The 15,483-nt window shown below is 44.0% G+C and overlaps 1 protein-coding gene across 1 annotated transcript; it reads right to left on the reverse strand.

Annotated features, from left to right (window-relative positions):
* Nucleotides 1-1,330: 1,330 nt before the first annotated feature.
* TMEM231 (transmembrane protein 231) lies at nt 1,331-14,541 on the reverse strand. Its single transcript, XM_053608114.1, has 7 exons — nt 14,314-14,541; nt 14,046-14,215; nt 9,418-9,546; nt 8,975-9,118; nt 6,405-6,486; nt 5,090-5,195; nt 1,331-4,273 (listed from the first exon to the last, which is right to left on the reverse strand). The coding sequence occupies exons 1-7, from the start codon at nt 14,450-14,452 to the stop codon at nt 4,093-4,095; spliced, it is 951 nt and encodes a 316-aa protein (XP_053464089.1). The 5' UTR covers nt 14,453-14,541; the 3' UTR covers nt 1,331-4,092.
* Nucleotides 14,542-15,483: the final 942 nt, after the last annotated feature.

Below are 15,483 nucleotides of genomic sequence, written 5' to 3' on the forward strand. Positions count from 1 at the left end.
TCACTGAGCCACAGGTGCCGCCCGTTTTTGGAATCATTTTAATACGAGTTCCCTAACACTACAATTGATATTTTATACTGGCAAAGACACTCATCTAATAAAAACAGTATGTATAAAAAAGGTCATGAAATAATGACCTTTAACAATGATGTTTGTTTGGCCCATTTCCCAGAGTAGGAGAATCTATCTAAAGTGGAAGAAACCAACTATTTAGAACTATACAGGAATCAGTTGCACTTCACATTAGAAAACATTATTTTGAACTTAGAATTCTATCCCCAGTTCAAATATGAATTTAGAGGTTAACAAAAAAAAAAGACATTTAATCTTGCAGGACTCAGAAAAATACATGCTCCATGTGCCCTTTCTAAGGAAGAGGAGGATGTGCTTTGGCGAAGTTGAAGAGCAGTAACAAAGAAAAAGATGCACAATAAAACTAAAAATAATGGGCTCGGCCCCCGTAGCTCACTGGTTAGGGCGCCGGCCACATACAGGGTTCGAACCTGGCCCAGGCTGCCAAACAATGACAACTACAACAAAAAAATAGCCGGGCATTGTGGCGGGTGCCTATAGTCCCAAGTACTTGAGAGGCTGAGGCAAGAGAATCTCTTGAGCCTAAGAGTTTGAGGTTGCTGTGAGCTGTGATGCCATAGCACTCTACTGAGGGTGACATAATGAGACTATGTCTCAAAAAAAGAAAAAAAAATGGTATTAACTGGGAATATTAGACTGACTTCTGTGCAATGGTCCTAGCAGCTAACTGTCCAGATTCAAACAGAAAGAAGAGTGTCTTCAGAAAGGACAATGAAATTGTTCGCAAGCAATAGACAAAATGGTTCAAAATTTTAATGACTGGGTAAAGAAGGAGCCTACTTTTAGGGAAAAAAATGAAAGGCAACACAAACTCTTACGAAAAACACAAACCTAGAAAAAATTACATAACAAATACAAAGCAAAGAGAAATCAGATGTATATATATATCTATATTTTCCAGACCCACCCCTCTATCACACTTATTTCACTTGCCAACAAAAAGGAAGAAAAACTGAGGCAAAATTAATATAAGAAGATAGTTTATTCGAGCACGTTTGAAGACTGAAACCTGGGAGCACAGATTCAAGTTGCCCTGAGTATTTGCATGCCAATTAGTAGCAGACTAGGTTTTTATTTATCATTATTTCTTTTGAGACAGAGGTCTCACTCTGTCACCTTAGGTAGATTGCCCTGGCACCATAGCTCACAGCAACCTCAAACTCGGGTTTAAGTGACCCCCCCCCCACTTCAGCCTCCCAACTAGCTGGGACTACAGGTGCTTGCTATGACACCGGCTATTTTTTCTATTTTTAGTAGAGATGGGGTCTTGCTCGTGCTGGTGCTGGTCTCTGTGCACTCGAGCAATCTACCCACCTTAGCCTTCCTAAGAGCTAGGATTACAGGTGTGAGCCACCCTGGTTATAGGGTACATTTTTAAAGAAAAAGAAGAGGTAATTCTTACGTTGCTTACCAAGAGTTTACAGCAAATAGCATTATCATAAAGAAAATACAAAGAACACAAACTGGGAGAAAATATTTGCAGTACATATGTCTGATGAAGGAGTGGTATGGAGAACACATAAAGCAGTCCTGAAAATCCATCAGAAAATAAACAAAAACAACTTGCATAGCTACCTGATCAAAGAGAAAATGCAAAATACAAATAGCCAACAAAAATAGGGAAAAATCCTTAACCTCATTATTAATCAGTGAAACACAATATGAACTATTACTATGATCTTCCACCCACTCCAGACTGGGTCAGAGTGAGACCCCCACCTGTATAAAACAGAAAAATAATGGGTTTATGGGATCTAAGTGGGACATGATTTAGGCAGAAACTAGAATCATCTGGCATAATTAGGAATCTCCTCCCCCATAGAAATTAAAGTAGAACCTCTGTAACTTGACCACACAAGGGACTGTAACAAGCTGGGCAATATCCAGAGGTGGTCAACATAAGGAACTAGGCCTACTGTACTGATAGATGTACATGTGGTGCATGTCCAGGCTATGAAAATTAGATCCACTTAAGGATGTGGTCAATTTAGAGAGGTGGTCAACTACAGAGTTTCGACTATATCTCAAACCCTGCTTAGCTCAGTTGATAAAATCCTGTGTATTTCTCACGTGGTAACTATGCTGTTTGATTCAAGTCAGAGGCTATCAATATCTGATTTGTGAATAAATTGATATTCACCAGTACACATGTAAAGTTCCAGTCTGTCTTCCACACAGCATGTGGATTCCACTGAAACCTCATTTACTTGGGGTTGAACTGGGGGACTTTCATAAAAGCTATGACAATCTCGAAAGTCCTAACTCCAAGGTTGCTGGTAACTCAGCCAAATGTGCACAGTCTCTTCCCTCCCCATCCTTCCCTCCTCCAATCCTTTCTAAAAAGTAAACATGCAGCCTTCCATTTTGAACATTTTAATTAGAAATTTATAAAATATCATGGGTGCTTTATACACATTTTTAGAATTCTTTCACAAAATGCAAAGCCATGTTTATACTTATCTTTAGCTATCTTCACCTTTCTGTATCTCATTACTTTTGGGGATTCAAACCAAAAAACACTTTTAATGTAATCATAAGAAACAAACTGAAGGATATAAACTGCTCTAGGGGAAAAAACGGTGGTGTGTATGTGTGTTTAACTGTGTGGTGTCAGTGTTAGGGAATTTTTCTACCTGGATACTTCAAAGTAGCTTTGATTCCCAAACTCTAATTTTGGTCAGTCTGAAAGGAAAGGTGCTTTGGAACTAAGACTGATCTCCAAGTAAACTGAGGCACACACTGAGAGGTGTGTGTGTGGATGGGCATGAGGCATAGACCACAGTGAATACGTCCTTCCAGAATCAACCACATGCCTGGGATCATAAAGCAGGTCCATCTGTCCCTGGGGAGACTGCACCTGTCCTCAGGAGAATGGGGAGAATCACTCGGTCTTGCTTGGCCACGAGGGTTACCCAGCTGGACTGCTGGTCATTCAGCTCGTGGCCAGGCTGGGCCCGACTGCCCGGGCTGCCATCCTCTCTACTCCCTCACTGCTTCTTGTGTCCTTCCCAAATCTGCCCACTCTGGTGGGCACCCTGATGCTTAGTCAAGGGAAATCCAAGTCTCTGGCCTTCTCCCCAGCCCTCCAAATAAACTGGGGGTTGTCAGGCACTGGGAGCCAATACCAACAACCGTTGGTCACCCTGTCCTTCACAGGAAGGGGGACGGCTGTCATGGCAGAACAGTGGCAAATGTCCAGGCTGCTGGGGGAGTGTCAGGGAGAACCTGATGTTATAATCTTGCATCCCCCAGCCCTACTGAGGAGGTTGCCACTGAAATAGCCCTTCTGACTTCAGCCTGCCATTCCAGGGGCACAGAGGCAGGGCAAGGAGCCAGCCACAGTGGGGCAGGGAGAAAGGGCTGTGCAGCCGAGCTGATGACAGAGGACTGTCGTTTAGAGCCAGGGCAGGTGGATGGTCCCCGTGTCCTTCAGGCGCTCACCCTCACACAGGAGCCAAGTGGCCCTTGTGCCTCCCCTTCCACCTCTGCAGTGAAAGGCCTCAGCTCTGGAAATCAAAGCTCTGAGAGGGACATGGAGATGCCCAGGAGTGGCAAGTGCTAGTGATTTACTATTTGTCACAGAGCCCTGAAAAGAGCAAACCGTGGTTCACAGCAGGGTGAAGAAATGCACAGTGTGCTTCTCAGTTCAAGGGGGAAAAAGTCTCTGTTGGATCAGAGATGGGACTCGTTCTAAGACATCTGAACAATTATAATGTTCTCTTGAAATTCAAGGCTAAGGCAAAAAAAAAAAAAAATAAACAACACATCCCAGAACTCTCAGGGTTTTTTATAAATTAATTCCCGATAGCTTTGGAGGTGCTTAGAAGATACCGGATTTGTGTTGAGCAAAACTGGAAAGAATTGGTTTGTTTCTAAGGGAAAAACACTGAAGCGCACAGGTGTCCACTGGGCTCCTGCAGACATCCAGCAAGATGGCAGTTCTCAGAAGACCACGGCGAGGTAGCCTTGGTCGGGGGCTAAGTCTCCAGAATGCTCTTCTTAGGATACGTGCTCCTTATACCCTTGTCCACAAGGCATTGCTGTTGCAGGGATTGTGGTCACCACCTGATTTTGAAACACAAATATCTTGATTCTTTCAAACACCCAGAGGAAGACGAGGAGGATACTGACATACTGGACCCAGGCAAACTTTATCATTTCCCAGAATCCTGGTTGATAAGTAGAGACAGTTAAGGAGTCACAAGTCACATGCTCTAAATGTGAAAAGAAAATCTAAATTAGAGATGGTTGAGATTCCTGAAAAGGAGGAGGGAAAGGAAGAGGAGTTGAACTGCTGTCACTTAAGACACCTAGAAGGAATCTGATCTGTTGAACTTGGCCAAACTGTAAAACCAGTTACATTTGATTTGACCTGTATAAACTATGCCTCATCACCAACCTCCTGGAGAGATACCTCCACTGAATTACTAGATTCATCATCAGCTAGCGACATCAGTTAACCAGCTCTCATCCATCACGTATGGTGCTAAAACCTTCTAGACGTGGAAACTCACAGTAGCCCTCACAGTAGCCCCTGCCTAACCTCACGTGGATGGCACACAGTTCAGCTGCTTGCTAGATTTGTGTCTCTCAAGTTGCAATTGCTAAGACTTCGATTAAAACACCTTCTCTTTTGTTTCTCTGCAGTGTTGATTTTATTTCTTACTACCTGATGTAAGTCAAAGTTAAACCACAATTTAGGTCACACAGGAAACGGGTAGGTAATTACAAATATCCTTAAGATAAAAGGGGTAAAATATGAATAAGACATAATTTTGAAGGATTTTAAGCTAGAATTCCTTGCAAAGAAATACAAACAAGAAACAAATTTTCTTTCCTGTATGAACAATAGATAGACACAGACATTTTTGTGGGGCTACAACACTGCATTGATTTCTAATCTAAGGATTCCCACCTCTGTTCCTATGTGGGACAACTGAAGAATAATTACTTTTTGGAAACTGAGCTAACATGAACTCTTTCACAAAAAGGATATGAAATAACTTCCACAGGGTATCGGATGACAGCATTAATCACAAAGGGAGCTTCAGCGGCCCTGCCCACCAGCCAGATGGGGTTGGGGTCATTCAGAGTGGTGGTAACTGTAATACAATCATTAATCATTAGCCAGGCTGGCCCCTTCATCTCGGAGGGCAGGGCTGGAAAGATGCTTTAACTCCTGTGGGATAACCTGTGGTTCGGAACTGAAAGAAATTATTCACAAGGAAAGAGAAATCACACCTGCAAAGCGGAGCACAGATTATTTGCTAAACACTTCTATGTTAAAATCCTTGTCAAACTACTTAAGTTAAAAATTGTCAGAAAGTTGGAAACAGCTTCTTTTACATTTGCTGGGGGAGTACTATGCTGCCACTAAGAAGAATACCAGAACTTTGTAGCTGTGTGAGAAAATACACAGTGAAATAAATAAAAATAATTGGCATACAAGATTATTTCTACACTATAATGCTTGTATAGAAAAGTACTGCATATGAATAAAAAGCGAAAGAAATAACAAAAAAGGAAGTTGATCTATAGGCCTGTTTTTGTAGGTTGGTTTAAAACGTCCTCTATTACTGCATTAATGCTGTGAGTGTATTACAGAAACTCAGTAAGCAGCACTGGAATTGCGGTCCTCCCCCTTTCGTAATGTCTGTGTGCACTGTTCGTGATGTCCGGTTGCCAGCAACAGTTTAGGAGCCTTTAGGGAAAACCTCTGACCATGCACCTGCAAAATGTGTGTGGTCAAATGCATGCACGGGCCTGAGAGCCTCTCTCTGCAAGGAGAGAACACACTCGGCTCTGCCTTGCAGGAGGAAGCTTGGGCTCTTCCCTTCTCCTACTGGACTGCTAATGTGGGGAAAGCTGCTCACATTCTTTATTTTTCTGGGGAAAAAAAACTTAATTAAGCTTACATTTAAAAAAAAGAAATGCTGGGCGGCGTCTCTGGCTCAAGGAGTAGGGCACTGGCCCCATATACCAGAGGTGGTGGGTTCAAACCCAGCCCCGGCCAAAAACTGCAAAAAAAAAAAGAAATGCTTTGAGGAAAGCGAAGGAAAAACATGAGAATTAATCATCATTAATCTGATGACTCATAGGATGACTGGGGGAATGAGGGTAGGAGGTGTTGCAGGTCTAAAGATCAGAACAGAAAGGAGATATCTGGGTAGTCCATCTGCTCCCATCACTAAACATTCGCTATTTTGATCATAGTAAGGGTTCCAGTTTGGTTTGTCTCTGTTGCCCCCATAAGCCTGGACAGTCCTTGGGCAGTGGCTAAATTCCCTTTGCCTCCAAACCCCATGACTCACCGTTCCTTTCCTTGTAGGCAGCAATAATGCGGGTGAGGTCATAGTCGAAGGCAAAAGGGCTGGTTCCATTGATCACGGATACCTGGACATGGCAGGAGGATGAGGTGTGAGCACCTGAGGGGCTTCTCCTCTCTTCTTTCTACCCTTCCTGACTATCCAGGCTGGTGCCACAGACCACCCTCTTGATCTGGGTGGCCTATTCCATTAGTGGGGAACTTTTCTTCAAGTATGAATAAGCTCTCTTGCAACAACTGAAGTCCATTTACTCTCAGCCTTTCCTTCTGAGGGGATGGAAATAAGGGGCAAATATCCACTTTTCACAGGCTTTAAAACTATTTATAAAATAACTCTTTCACTCAAATCAGAGAAATAGTTCCTTTACCTTTTTAACAGTCCATACTAACTTTCCTCTTCTCTGGTGCTCTCTAACATCTTTTAAAAGTTGAAATGGAGAGTGGCGCTGGCCACATACACTGCAAGTTGTGGGTGTGAACCCAGCCCAGGCCTACTAAAACTGCAACAAAAAAAAAATAGCCAGACGTTGTGGTGGGTGCTTATAGTCCCAGCTACTTGGGAGGCTGAGGCAAGAGAATTGCTTAAGCCCAAGAGTCTGAGGTTGCTGTGAGCTGTGATGCTATGGCACTCTACCCAGGCAACAAAGTGAGACTGTCTCAAAAAAAAAAGTTGAAATGGAAATAGTACAAGTACTCACAGTAAGCATATATATAATCCCCTAAAGAAGGGAATTGTTTCTTTCCTTATAATGCCATATTCTCATCAATAAAATTAATCTTATAAATGTTCATATTAAAGGTTCCAATGACAGATTTATATGTTATGTTTATATCACAAAATAAAAAGTGCCATTTTGTTTATATGTTCCCTTTACTTTATAACTGATGTTTGTTACATCAGGGTGACCATAAATCCTAATTTATATAGAACAGTCCTGGCTTACAGTTGTAATAACTGATAATTCTGTCACTTTAAAGGTACTTTAGCTCAACTTTATGACAAGATAAAGTTTAGGGATGAATTATTAGATACATGAGTTCTTGACTCAGAGAGACAGCTGCTGGCTCTGGTACTTTGAAGCTTTGGGCTTTGGGGAAAGTTAATAAATCTCTGTAAGCCTCCGTTTCCTCCTGTGCAACATCTGAGCTCATTCTTCCTAAAACTCTCTCTGAGAGCTTACCACGTGTGCCCTGGGGTGACAGTACACACGATGGCAGTGCTGCTGATGCTGCGGTAGACAAAGAAACTGAACATCTACCTTCAGGACGTCAGGTGGCAGTAGGAAAGGAAAGCCAGTCTGGGTGAGGGAAGGTGGAGGGCAGCGGAGACTTTCTAGAAAGAAGGGTCAGGGACACAGGAACAGGGACCTGAATGGAGTGGTCTGATAAGCTACGTGGATCCCTGGCAGAGGGAACAGCACGTGCAAAAGCCCGGAGGCAGGAGCTACTTTCTGGGCTGGAGAAACAGCAAGAAGGCCAGTGTGGCTGGATTGGAAGCAGGTGGACAGTGGTAGGATAAGGGACCAGAGTGCTGGAAACAGACAAGTGCAGGCACATCAGAGATTGCTGTGATGGTGCAATGAGATACATAAACTTCTTCACTCAGGGCTGGCGCATGTTATCTGCTCAATAAAGTATGGTTATTATTATTCTAACTTTGATCAGATTATCACCCTGTTGCTGAGGCTAACATGCAATGGCCCATTCATAGCTCACAGCAACCTCAAATTCCGGGGTTCAAGGAATCTTCCTGTCTCAGCCTCCTCAGTAGCTGGGACTACATGGCATGTCACTGGACTTGGATAATTTTTTTTTTCGAGACAGAGTCTTACTTTGTCACCCTTGGTAGAGTGCCATGGCATCACAGCTCACAGCAACCTCCAACTCTTGGGCTTAAGCGATTCTCTTGCCTCAGCCTCTCAAGTAGCTGGAACTACAGGAGCCTGTTACAATGCTCGGCTATTTTTTGTTGTTGTTGTTGTCATTGTTTTTTAGGAGGCCTGGGTGGACTGAATGCGTCAGCTCTGGTGTATATGGCTGGTGCCCTAGCTGCTGAGCTACAGGTGCTGAGTTGATAATTTTTTTTTTAACTTCTTGTATAGATAGGTTTCACTATGTTGCTCAGGCTGAACAAGTATTATTTTTGAAATATTATACACAATCATTTTACATGATCACTTGGAATAACTGTGTGTGTATGGAAGAGAGTGTACCTTTATTTCCCTAAAAGCAAGAAACAATTTAGTTCTTCCACAAACCAGATTATCTTACCTTGCCTTCAGGGATAAATGGAGGTATACCTTCTACATATTTATTATTATTTTTGAAAAATATTTTTAATTTTATTTAAAACTTCTTGATACCGTCTCCATATACTTTTTTTTTTTTTTTACCACCTCCATTTTTGAAAAAATTCATGGCAAGGAACCACAGACACCCTCTTCTCAGCCACTCACAATGAAATTATATTTCTGCATTTCACTCCCCCTCTTCAAAAAACTCAATAAACGGTGACACACAGAGACCAAGAAGCTGGACCACAAGCAGCATCCTTACATTGTAGCGGACGTCTAGGCCACCATAGCTGAGCGGCTGCCTCTGCTGCAGCCTCAGGTCTCCGTTCACAGACACCTGGGACCCGGGGACAGGGAAGGAGCACTGGAGAAGCGCCATGCTCTGCATCACAAACGTCGACATCCTCTGAAATCAATAGGAGGAGAGACAATTCCAACTGCCCACAAACCTGAAGGGCTCTGGGTGCTGAGACTCACTTGTCCTGGCTGAAGTCTGATGGGCCCGCACATGTCTGGTTGAGCCAGGCAGGAAGGTCGCTGCCTGGAACCCTCTGAGCTTTGACAGCCCATGTAAATTAATATGACCTCAGTGGAAAACATTCGGTGGGCCTAAGTTAAATCTCAAACTACACCCCAGGAAAGAGTCACAACAATGTGGGTCTTCCTAGCAATCAGAAGGAAGGCCTCCCTCGGGGACGGACTCACGTGTAATTGGTAGGAGAAGGTCAGGAGGAGCTGCACGCCAAGAACATGCTCCGAGGACTGCAGGGGAAGCTCCAGTTTAAAGTGCAGCATGTCCATTTTCCCGTCCTGGTTCCTGTCTTCTTCTCTAGTCTAGGAAACCCAAAGAGGGCCAGTGGCCCTGGTCTTTACAAAGTCTGAGAAGAATCCACATCACTTCTGAAGCTGACCAACAGTAACATATAGAAAGGAAGGAGCTGGATAAGAAGAAGCATCCTTACATTGTATACACACACCTGTGCGCACACCACGACCCACGGTCCTGCCTTACACAGGCACTGTCTCTCTCACCACAGAAAGACAACAGAAGGTGTAAGTGCATTGATAGAGAGGAAAAGACACGGCGTGCCCGGCTCCTGAACTTCTTTCATGCTTATACCTCTCAAATGACCACTAGCTGAAATAAAGGGGAACTTAGAATGGTAATAACGACAACAAACTTCTGGATAACATTTGTCTCTTTTGGTTGTCCCATTTGATCTCGTGGGTCTGGTACTAATAATCACTTTTCTTTTGTTATAAACATGCCTGGATTTGTACAGTAAATTTAAACAGCACATCACAATTGTCTTCTACTTCTTTACAAGGCAACTTTTTAAAATAGAAGAAAACCTAATGCCAATCACCATATATTCTCCAAACAAACTCAACAGAAAATCAGCCAGCTATACTTAAACAATCATCAACCACAAGTGTCTTTGCTTCTGATTCTCGCTGTGGGACCTCATCATTCATGCCAGGACTTGAAAGCCTTGTGCCTCTTTTAGTATCAATCAATAAAATAAAAAAAGAAGCCAAGTTAAGTCAACAAAGCAACAAAACCACAGGTATTTGATAAATTATGGACAGGAAAGTAAGGAAACCAGACAGAGATCTCAGGAGAGAGAGTGACAAATTACAGCTTAGGTAATGATGATATGTAGACATCATTTGTAGGCATATAAAATGACTGGCAGGAAAGGTCGGCTACTGAAAGCTGATCATTGCTGGCACGATTCCCCCACACAACTCTGGATCGTCTTCTACTACCGACCCTTTCCACTGGAGGTTCCTATAGGGTTCTACGATGGTGTAACAGTACTCCTATCTGACTGTTTACTTTCCATCATTACCATTATGTGAGGAAGATACGTTTGTTCTTTTTCAGGCTTTGCTAGAGAGGAAGAAAGCTTACGTTTAAGAATCTTTCTTGGGCGGCGCCTGTGGCTCAGTGAGTAGGGCGCCGGCCCCATATGCCGAGGGTGGCGGGTTCGGACCCAGCCCGGGCCAAACTGCAACAAAAAAATAGCCGGGCGTTGTGGCCGGCCGCCTGTAGTCCCAGCTACTCGGGAGGCTGAGGCAGGAGAATCATGTAAGCCCAAGAGTTAGAGTTGCTGTGAGCCGTGTGACGCCACGGCACTCTACCCGAGGGCGGTACAGTGAGACTCTGTCTCTACAAAAAAAAAAAAAAAAAAGAATATTTCCATTATTTATTTGTGTCTAAGCTATAATGTTCTTACCTTATCCCTTGTTTTAGAGAAACCCACCCTCCTCTTTTTTGTGTGTGTTGGACACTCTTCTGTGCTGTCCTCTAGCTTCCCTGGTGGAGAGAAGAATATCTGCCACCGGGGCTGATGATTAAGTTTCGGAGACAACCATGTCTTAGATATTACAACTAGGATGCAAGAGAGGCTGCCTTGGGTCCCTGTGAATTTTCTTCAGTTGGTATCTGGGAAGACTTGGAAATCATTTACTGAGGAAGATGGTAGATGATGAGGTCATAAATTACGTAGGGTCACTGGGCCTAGAATGAAGGGGGAAAAGACTCAGAAAAAGGAGCTTGTGTTTTGTGTTTTACTGAACAGTTTAAAATGATCCAGTATTAAAAAGAATTAATGGTCTGGGCACCATAAAAGCAGGAGGTAGTCTCTGCTTGGAACCCTCTCAACGGAAGCAGGGGGAGGTGAGTGCAGTGCTCTCAAGAGAGTGGTTTGTGGTTACAGAGATAAGAGGTTAACTAGCAGTGCAACTGGGGAGTCAACCAGTTGAGTTGAATGAACAAGTAAAACAAACAAATGAACGAAACCTAATGTTATATCCTTGTTTCCATTACAATTTCTAATAAAAGAAGGGTAGCATCTGTGGCTCAAAGGAGTAGGGTGCTGGCCCCATATGCTGGAGGTGGCAGGTTCAAACCCAGCCGCAGCCAAAAAAAGAAAAAAAAAAAGAGAAATATATAAATACAAAAACAAACAAAAAAAACCTTCTACCAAAAATTCACGACAGGGAATGCTAACCTAAAGTAAAACTAGCAAGTTTTTGTGTTTGAAATGAAAATAAAAAACTTTTGTTTTCACTTTTGGGAAGGAAATATATGAACATGAAACACAAGAAGCACAATGGGTATACAGTGCAAAGATAGGTCTATCTTTTTTTTTTTTTTTTTTTTTGGCCGGGGCTGGGTTTGAACCCACCACCTCCAGCATATGGGACTGGCACCCTACTCCTTGAGCCACAGGCACCACCCAGATAGGTCTATCTTGACAGTGGCCTCTCATCCAGTCACTCTTCTCCAGAGACACTGTATACTCAAAGATAAAAATAGGTAACATGTAATGATTAGTGAGGAGCAATTCAAAGACATGTGTCTTCTGTTCCAGTTCTATTTTTAAAATCAATTTAAAAGACCGGGTGGGATGGCTCACAACTATAATCCTAGCACTCTGGGAGGCCGAGGCAGGTGGATTGCCTGAGCTCACAGATTTGAGACCAGCCTGAGCAACAGCAAGACCCCATCTCTAAATAAATAAATAAATAAATAAAATAGCTAGGCATTGTGGCAGGTGCCTGTAGTCCCAGTTACTTGGGAGGCTGAGGCAAGAGAATTGCTTGAGCCCAAGAGTTTAAAGTTGCTGTGAGTTATGATGCCATGGTACTCTACCGAGGGTGACAAAATGAGACTCTGTCTCAAAATAAATAAATAAGATAAATTTAAAAGACTGGATCATGTAAACAAAGAGTTCAATGATGCTACAGAAAACATCCAAATATTTTTATCTCATTTACTTGATAATTTAGAAATATTATCTCTAGGTCTTTAATCGGCATTTTCAATTCCTTAGTTTCAGCCATTCTCTATTCACTTCTCACAAAGATAAAAATCTAGCATTTTCTTTCCCCACCCTCATCAAACACATGCAAACCTTTCTCATCCCTGCATCGTGTTAAATTTTGCTTCTGGTCAGCCAATATTTTGTGTTCACATAATTCAAACTTGCTAAGTCCTATTCACAAGTCTGATTACCGTTCCTTTCTCACTTTTTCTTACTATTTATTTCCTGGCAGCTAATAATTATCTTGTTTGCTTCCTTAGTTTTCTATATACTTACACAATTTCAACAAATAGGTTTCTATTCTAGTTCCTCACAATTTGTCGTTTAAAGGAATAAAATTCAATCGAAATGTTGTTCATTAAAATATTAGCCCTAGTAGTGAAAAACTCAAATCAAATCTAAGATCTACTGAGGGAGAACTTATGACATTACAGTTGTCCTATATCATGAAATACTTTGCAGAACTCAAAAAATAAAATAAGGTTTGATCAGCAAGTATTAATATATATATACCAAACTGAGTCTTGAATTTTCTGTCATTATGTATTCCTAGAACTCTAATATTTGTAATGAGCATGTATTTTTGTAATCAGAAAAAGTATAACAAAAATTTTAAAAGTATAATCAGAAAAAGTATAACAAAAATTTTAAAAGTAGTGGGAGAAAAATAATGTGAGTTATATCTTGTTCATTGTTATTCACATGATCGATCAGCTTTTTAAATTTATTTAGTAGCTGGGGAATAAAACCTTTTTTTTTTTCTCCCCCAGCTGCACAAGTTTGGCATGTAGGCCAATCTCAGAGATGTGTGAAGAAATTCAACCCTGGAAAAAGGAAAACCAGAAGTTTCATACTTCTAAAATAAAATGTTTTCAGGAAATGAGTGCAGAGGGGTGACTGTAAAGGACACATTCGCTTACTCTAAACTAAGTCTTAGTGAAACGCTCCAACTTCCTCCCGGACAGCTGCAGGATGGCCCAGCATCTAATACGAGCAGCCCAGGGAGGCGTGCGTCGCACACTCAGGTCCACAAATGAACACCTGCCCCTTCCTTTCCTGCTGTGCTGGGATGTGGCAACGCAGCGACACCGTCGGGCTACTGATGTGAACAGCGCTCGGCCTTCAAGGCTCCTGAAGGGACTTTTCACACTCGCCCTTCCTCGAGGCCAGGCCCACGGATGGGATGCCCTTAGTTTTCTATGTACTTACACAATTTCAACAAATAGGTTCTAGTCTAGTTCCTCACAATTTGTCGTCTGTCCCCAGACTTCTGGCCTCTGTGTCAGGACACACACGCTGACACCATGGCTCACTTCGCCGGGCTGTGAGTGTGCAGGAGAAGCGGAATGGAACAACAGATCGGCTCCCTCGGAAATCCAGCGGATACATGCTCCCGAGTCCTTAGGAGCTACGCCGGGCTCCCGGGGCCGCTCGTCCCTCCCTCACCCCCAAGGCCCGCTCAGCCCCGGGGACAACCAGGCCCAGGCGGGAACCACGCACCGACACGAACGGGACGCGCAGGCGATCCCCCTGCAGCCGGTTGAAGGCGGGGAACGTGCTCCAGGCGAGGACCCCGCCACGCTCGGGTCCCAGCAGGGCCACGAGCAGCGCCTGGTGCTGGAAGCGCACGGTCGGCTGCTCCTCGTAGCTGCTCCGCTTCAGCCAGAACCCTGCGTTACAGAGGGCGGTGGGGACGCCGTCAGCAGGGCCGGCGCGGGCCGAGCGGGCCGCGGGGAGCGGTGGGGCGCCCGGGCCGGGGCAGGCTCACCGTGGCTCCGGAAGGCCACCAGCAGCGGCGGGATGTAGGTGAGCAGGGCGGCCAGCAGCAGGAAGAGCGCGGCTTTGGAGCAGAGCCCGGCGCGGTAGCCGCGCTCGACAGGGTGAGAGAAGAGCTCGTAGAGCGCCATGGGCTAAGCGCTCAGTCAGTCGCCACGGGACCCCGCGGGGATACCAGACGGGCGACCAAGTTTGGCTCCTCTTATTTGCCATAGTTTTGGTCTCCACGGCAACCGAGCCCTTGCCAAGGAACCAATCAGAAAGACGCGGGGCTTCAGTGGGTGGGGCTAACGCGGCGGCGCGCGCCGGGGGACATTTGGGGGTGATGGATGTGTGCGATTCTTTAAAGGTTGAGCGGTAACGGGATGTTTCCGTGGACTTAAGTCGTAGCCATCGTCACTATTAACATTTGTGTGAAATAAGATGTTCATAAAGAAGGTGACTTGTAAGTAAAGACGTGCTCTGTGTTGATCTCTTTGCTCCCCATTTGGTTCATGCTGAAGTCCAACGAATCCCATAGTCCCGGGCTAAGACCAAAGGCAGATTCCTCCAGGTGTTGTGTTGCTTCCGCCATGCTCCAGAGCAGGGCAGACGCAGAAAGAGAACACAAATCCCTTAGTTCTGAAGGGGAATTACTATATAGCTCTGACATGTATGGAGTACAAGTGTGGGTACTGGTTTTAGGGGTCGCCGTGGTCCTCCCCAAAGAAACATCGGCTTATCGCTTAATAGACTGCTTTGGCCAGCGCGATGATTCTGGCCTGTAATCACAGCGTTTTGAGATACCGAAGCATGATGAACCCTTGAGCCCAGGAGCTCGAGACCAGCCTGGGCAACACAATAAGATCCCAACTCTACAAAAAATAAAAGAAATGAGCCACGTATGCTGACACATGCCCATGGTCCCAGCTACTCAGGGGGCTGAGGCAGGAGAATCACTTGAGCCTAGGAGTTTGAGGTTGCAGTGAGCTGTTTTAACCCCATAGCACTCTAGTCCAATATCCCGTTTCACAGCATTCTAGAGCAATACCCTGTCTTAAAAAAAAAAAATCCCTAAACTAGTATTTTGAACATGGCAGAAGGATTTTCTTTTTTAAAATCGTGGTTTACAGGCACATACTTCATCAAAAGGTTGTGAAGGATCACACGCAGTGTCATGGTG

Source organism: Nycticebus coucang, chromosome 2, assembly GCF_027406575.1.
Source record: "Nycticebus coucang isolate mNycCou1 chromosome 2, mNycCou1.pri, whole genome shotgun sequence".
NCBI lineage: Eukaryota > Metazoa > Chordata > Mammalia > Primates > Lorisidae > Nycticebus > Nycticebus coucang.

Coding starts and splice junctions, on each gene's coding strand:
- TMEM231 (XM_053608114.1), bottom strand. CDS start 14,452: ATGGCGCTCTACGAGCTCTTCTCTCACCCTGTCGAGCGCGGCTACCGC. Junction 9,119..9,417: donor CCTTCTCCTACCAATTACAC/GTGAGTCCGTCC, acceptor TATTGATTTCAG/AGGATGTCGACGTTTGTGAT. Junction 4,274..5,089: donor TACCCTGTGGAAGTTATTTC/ATATCCTTTTTG, acceptor AACTGTCTCTAC/TTATCAACCAGGATTCTGGG.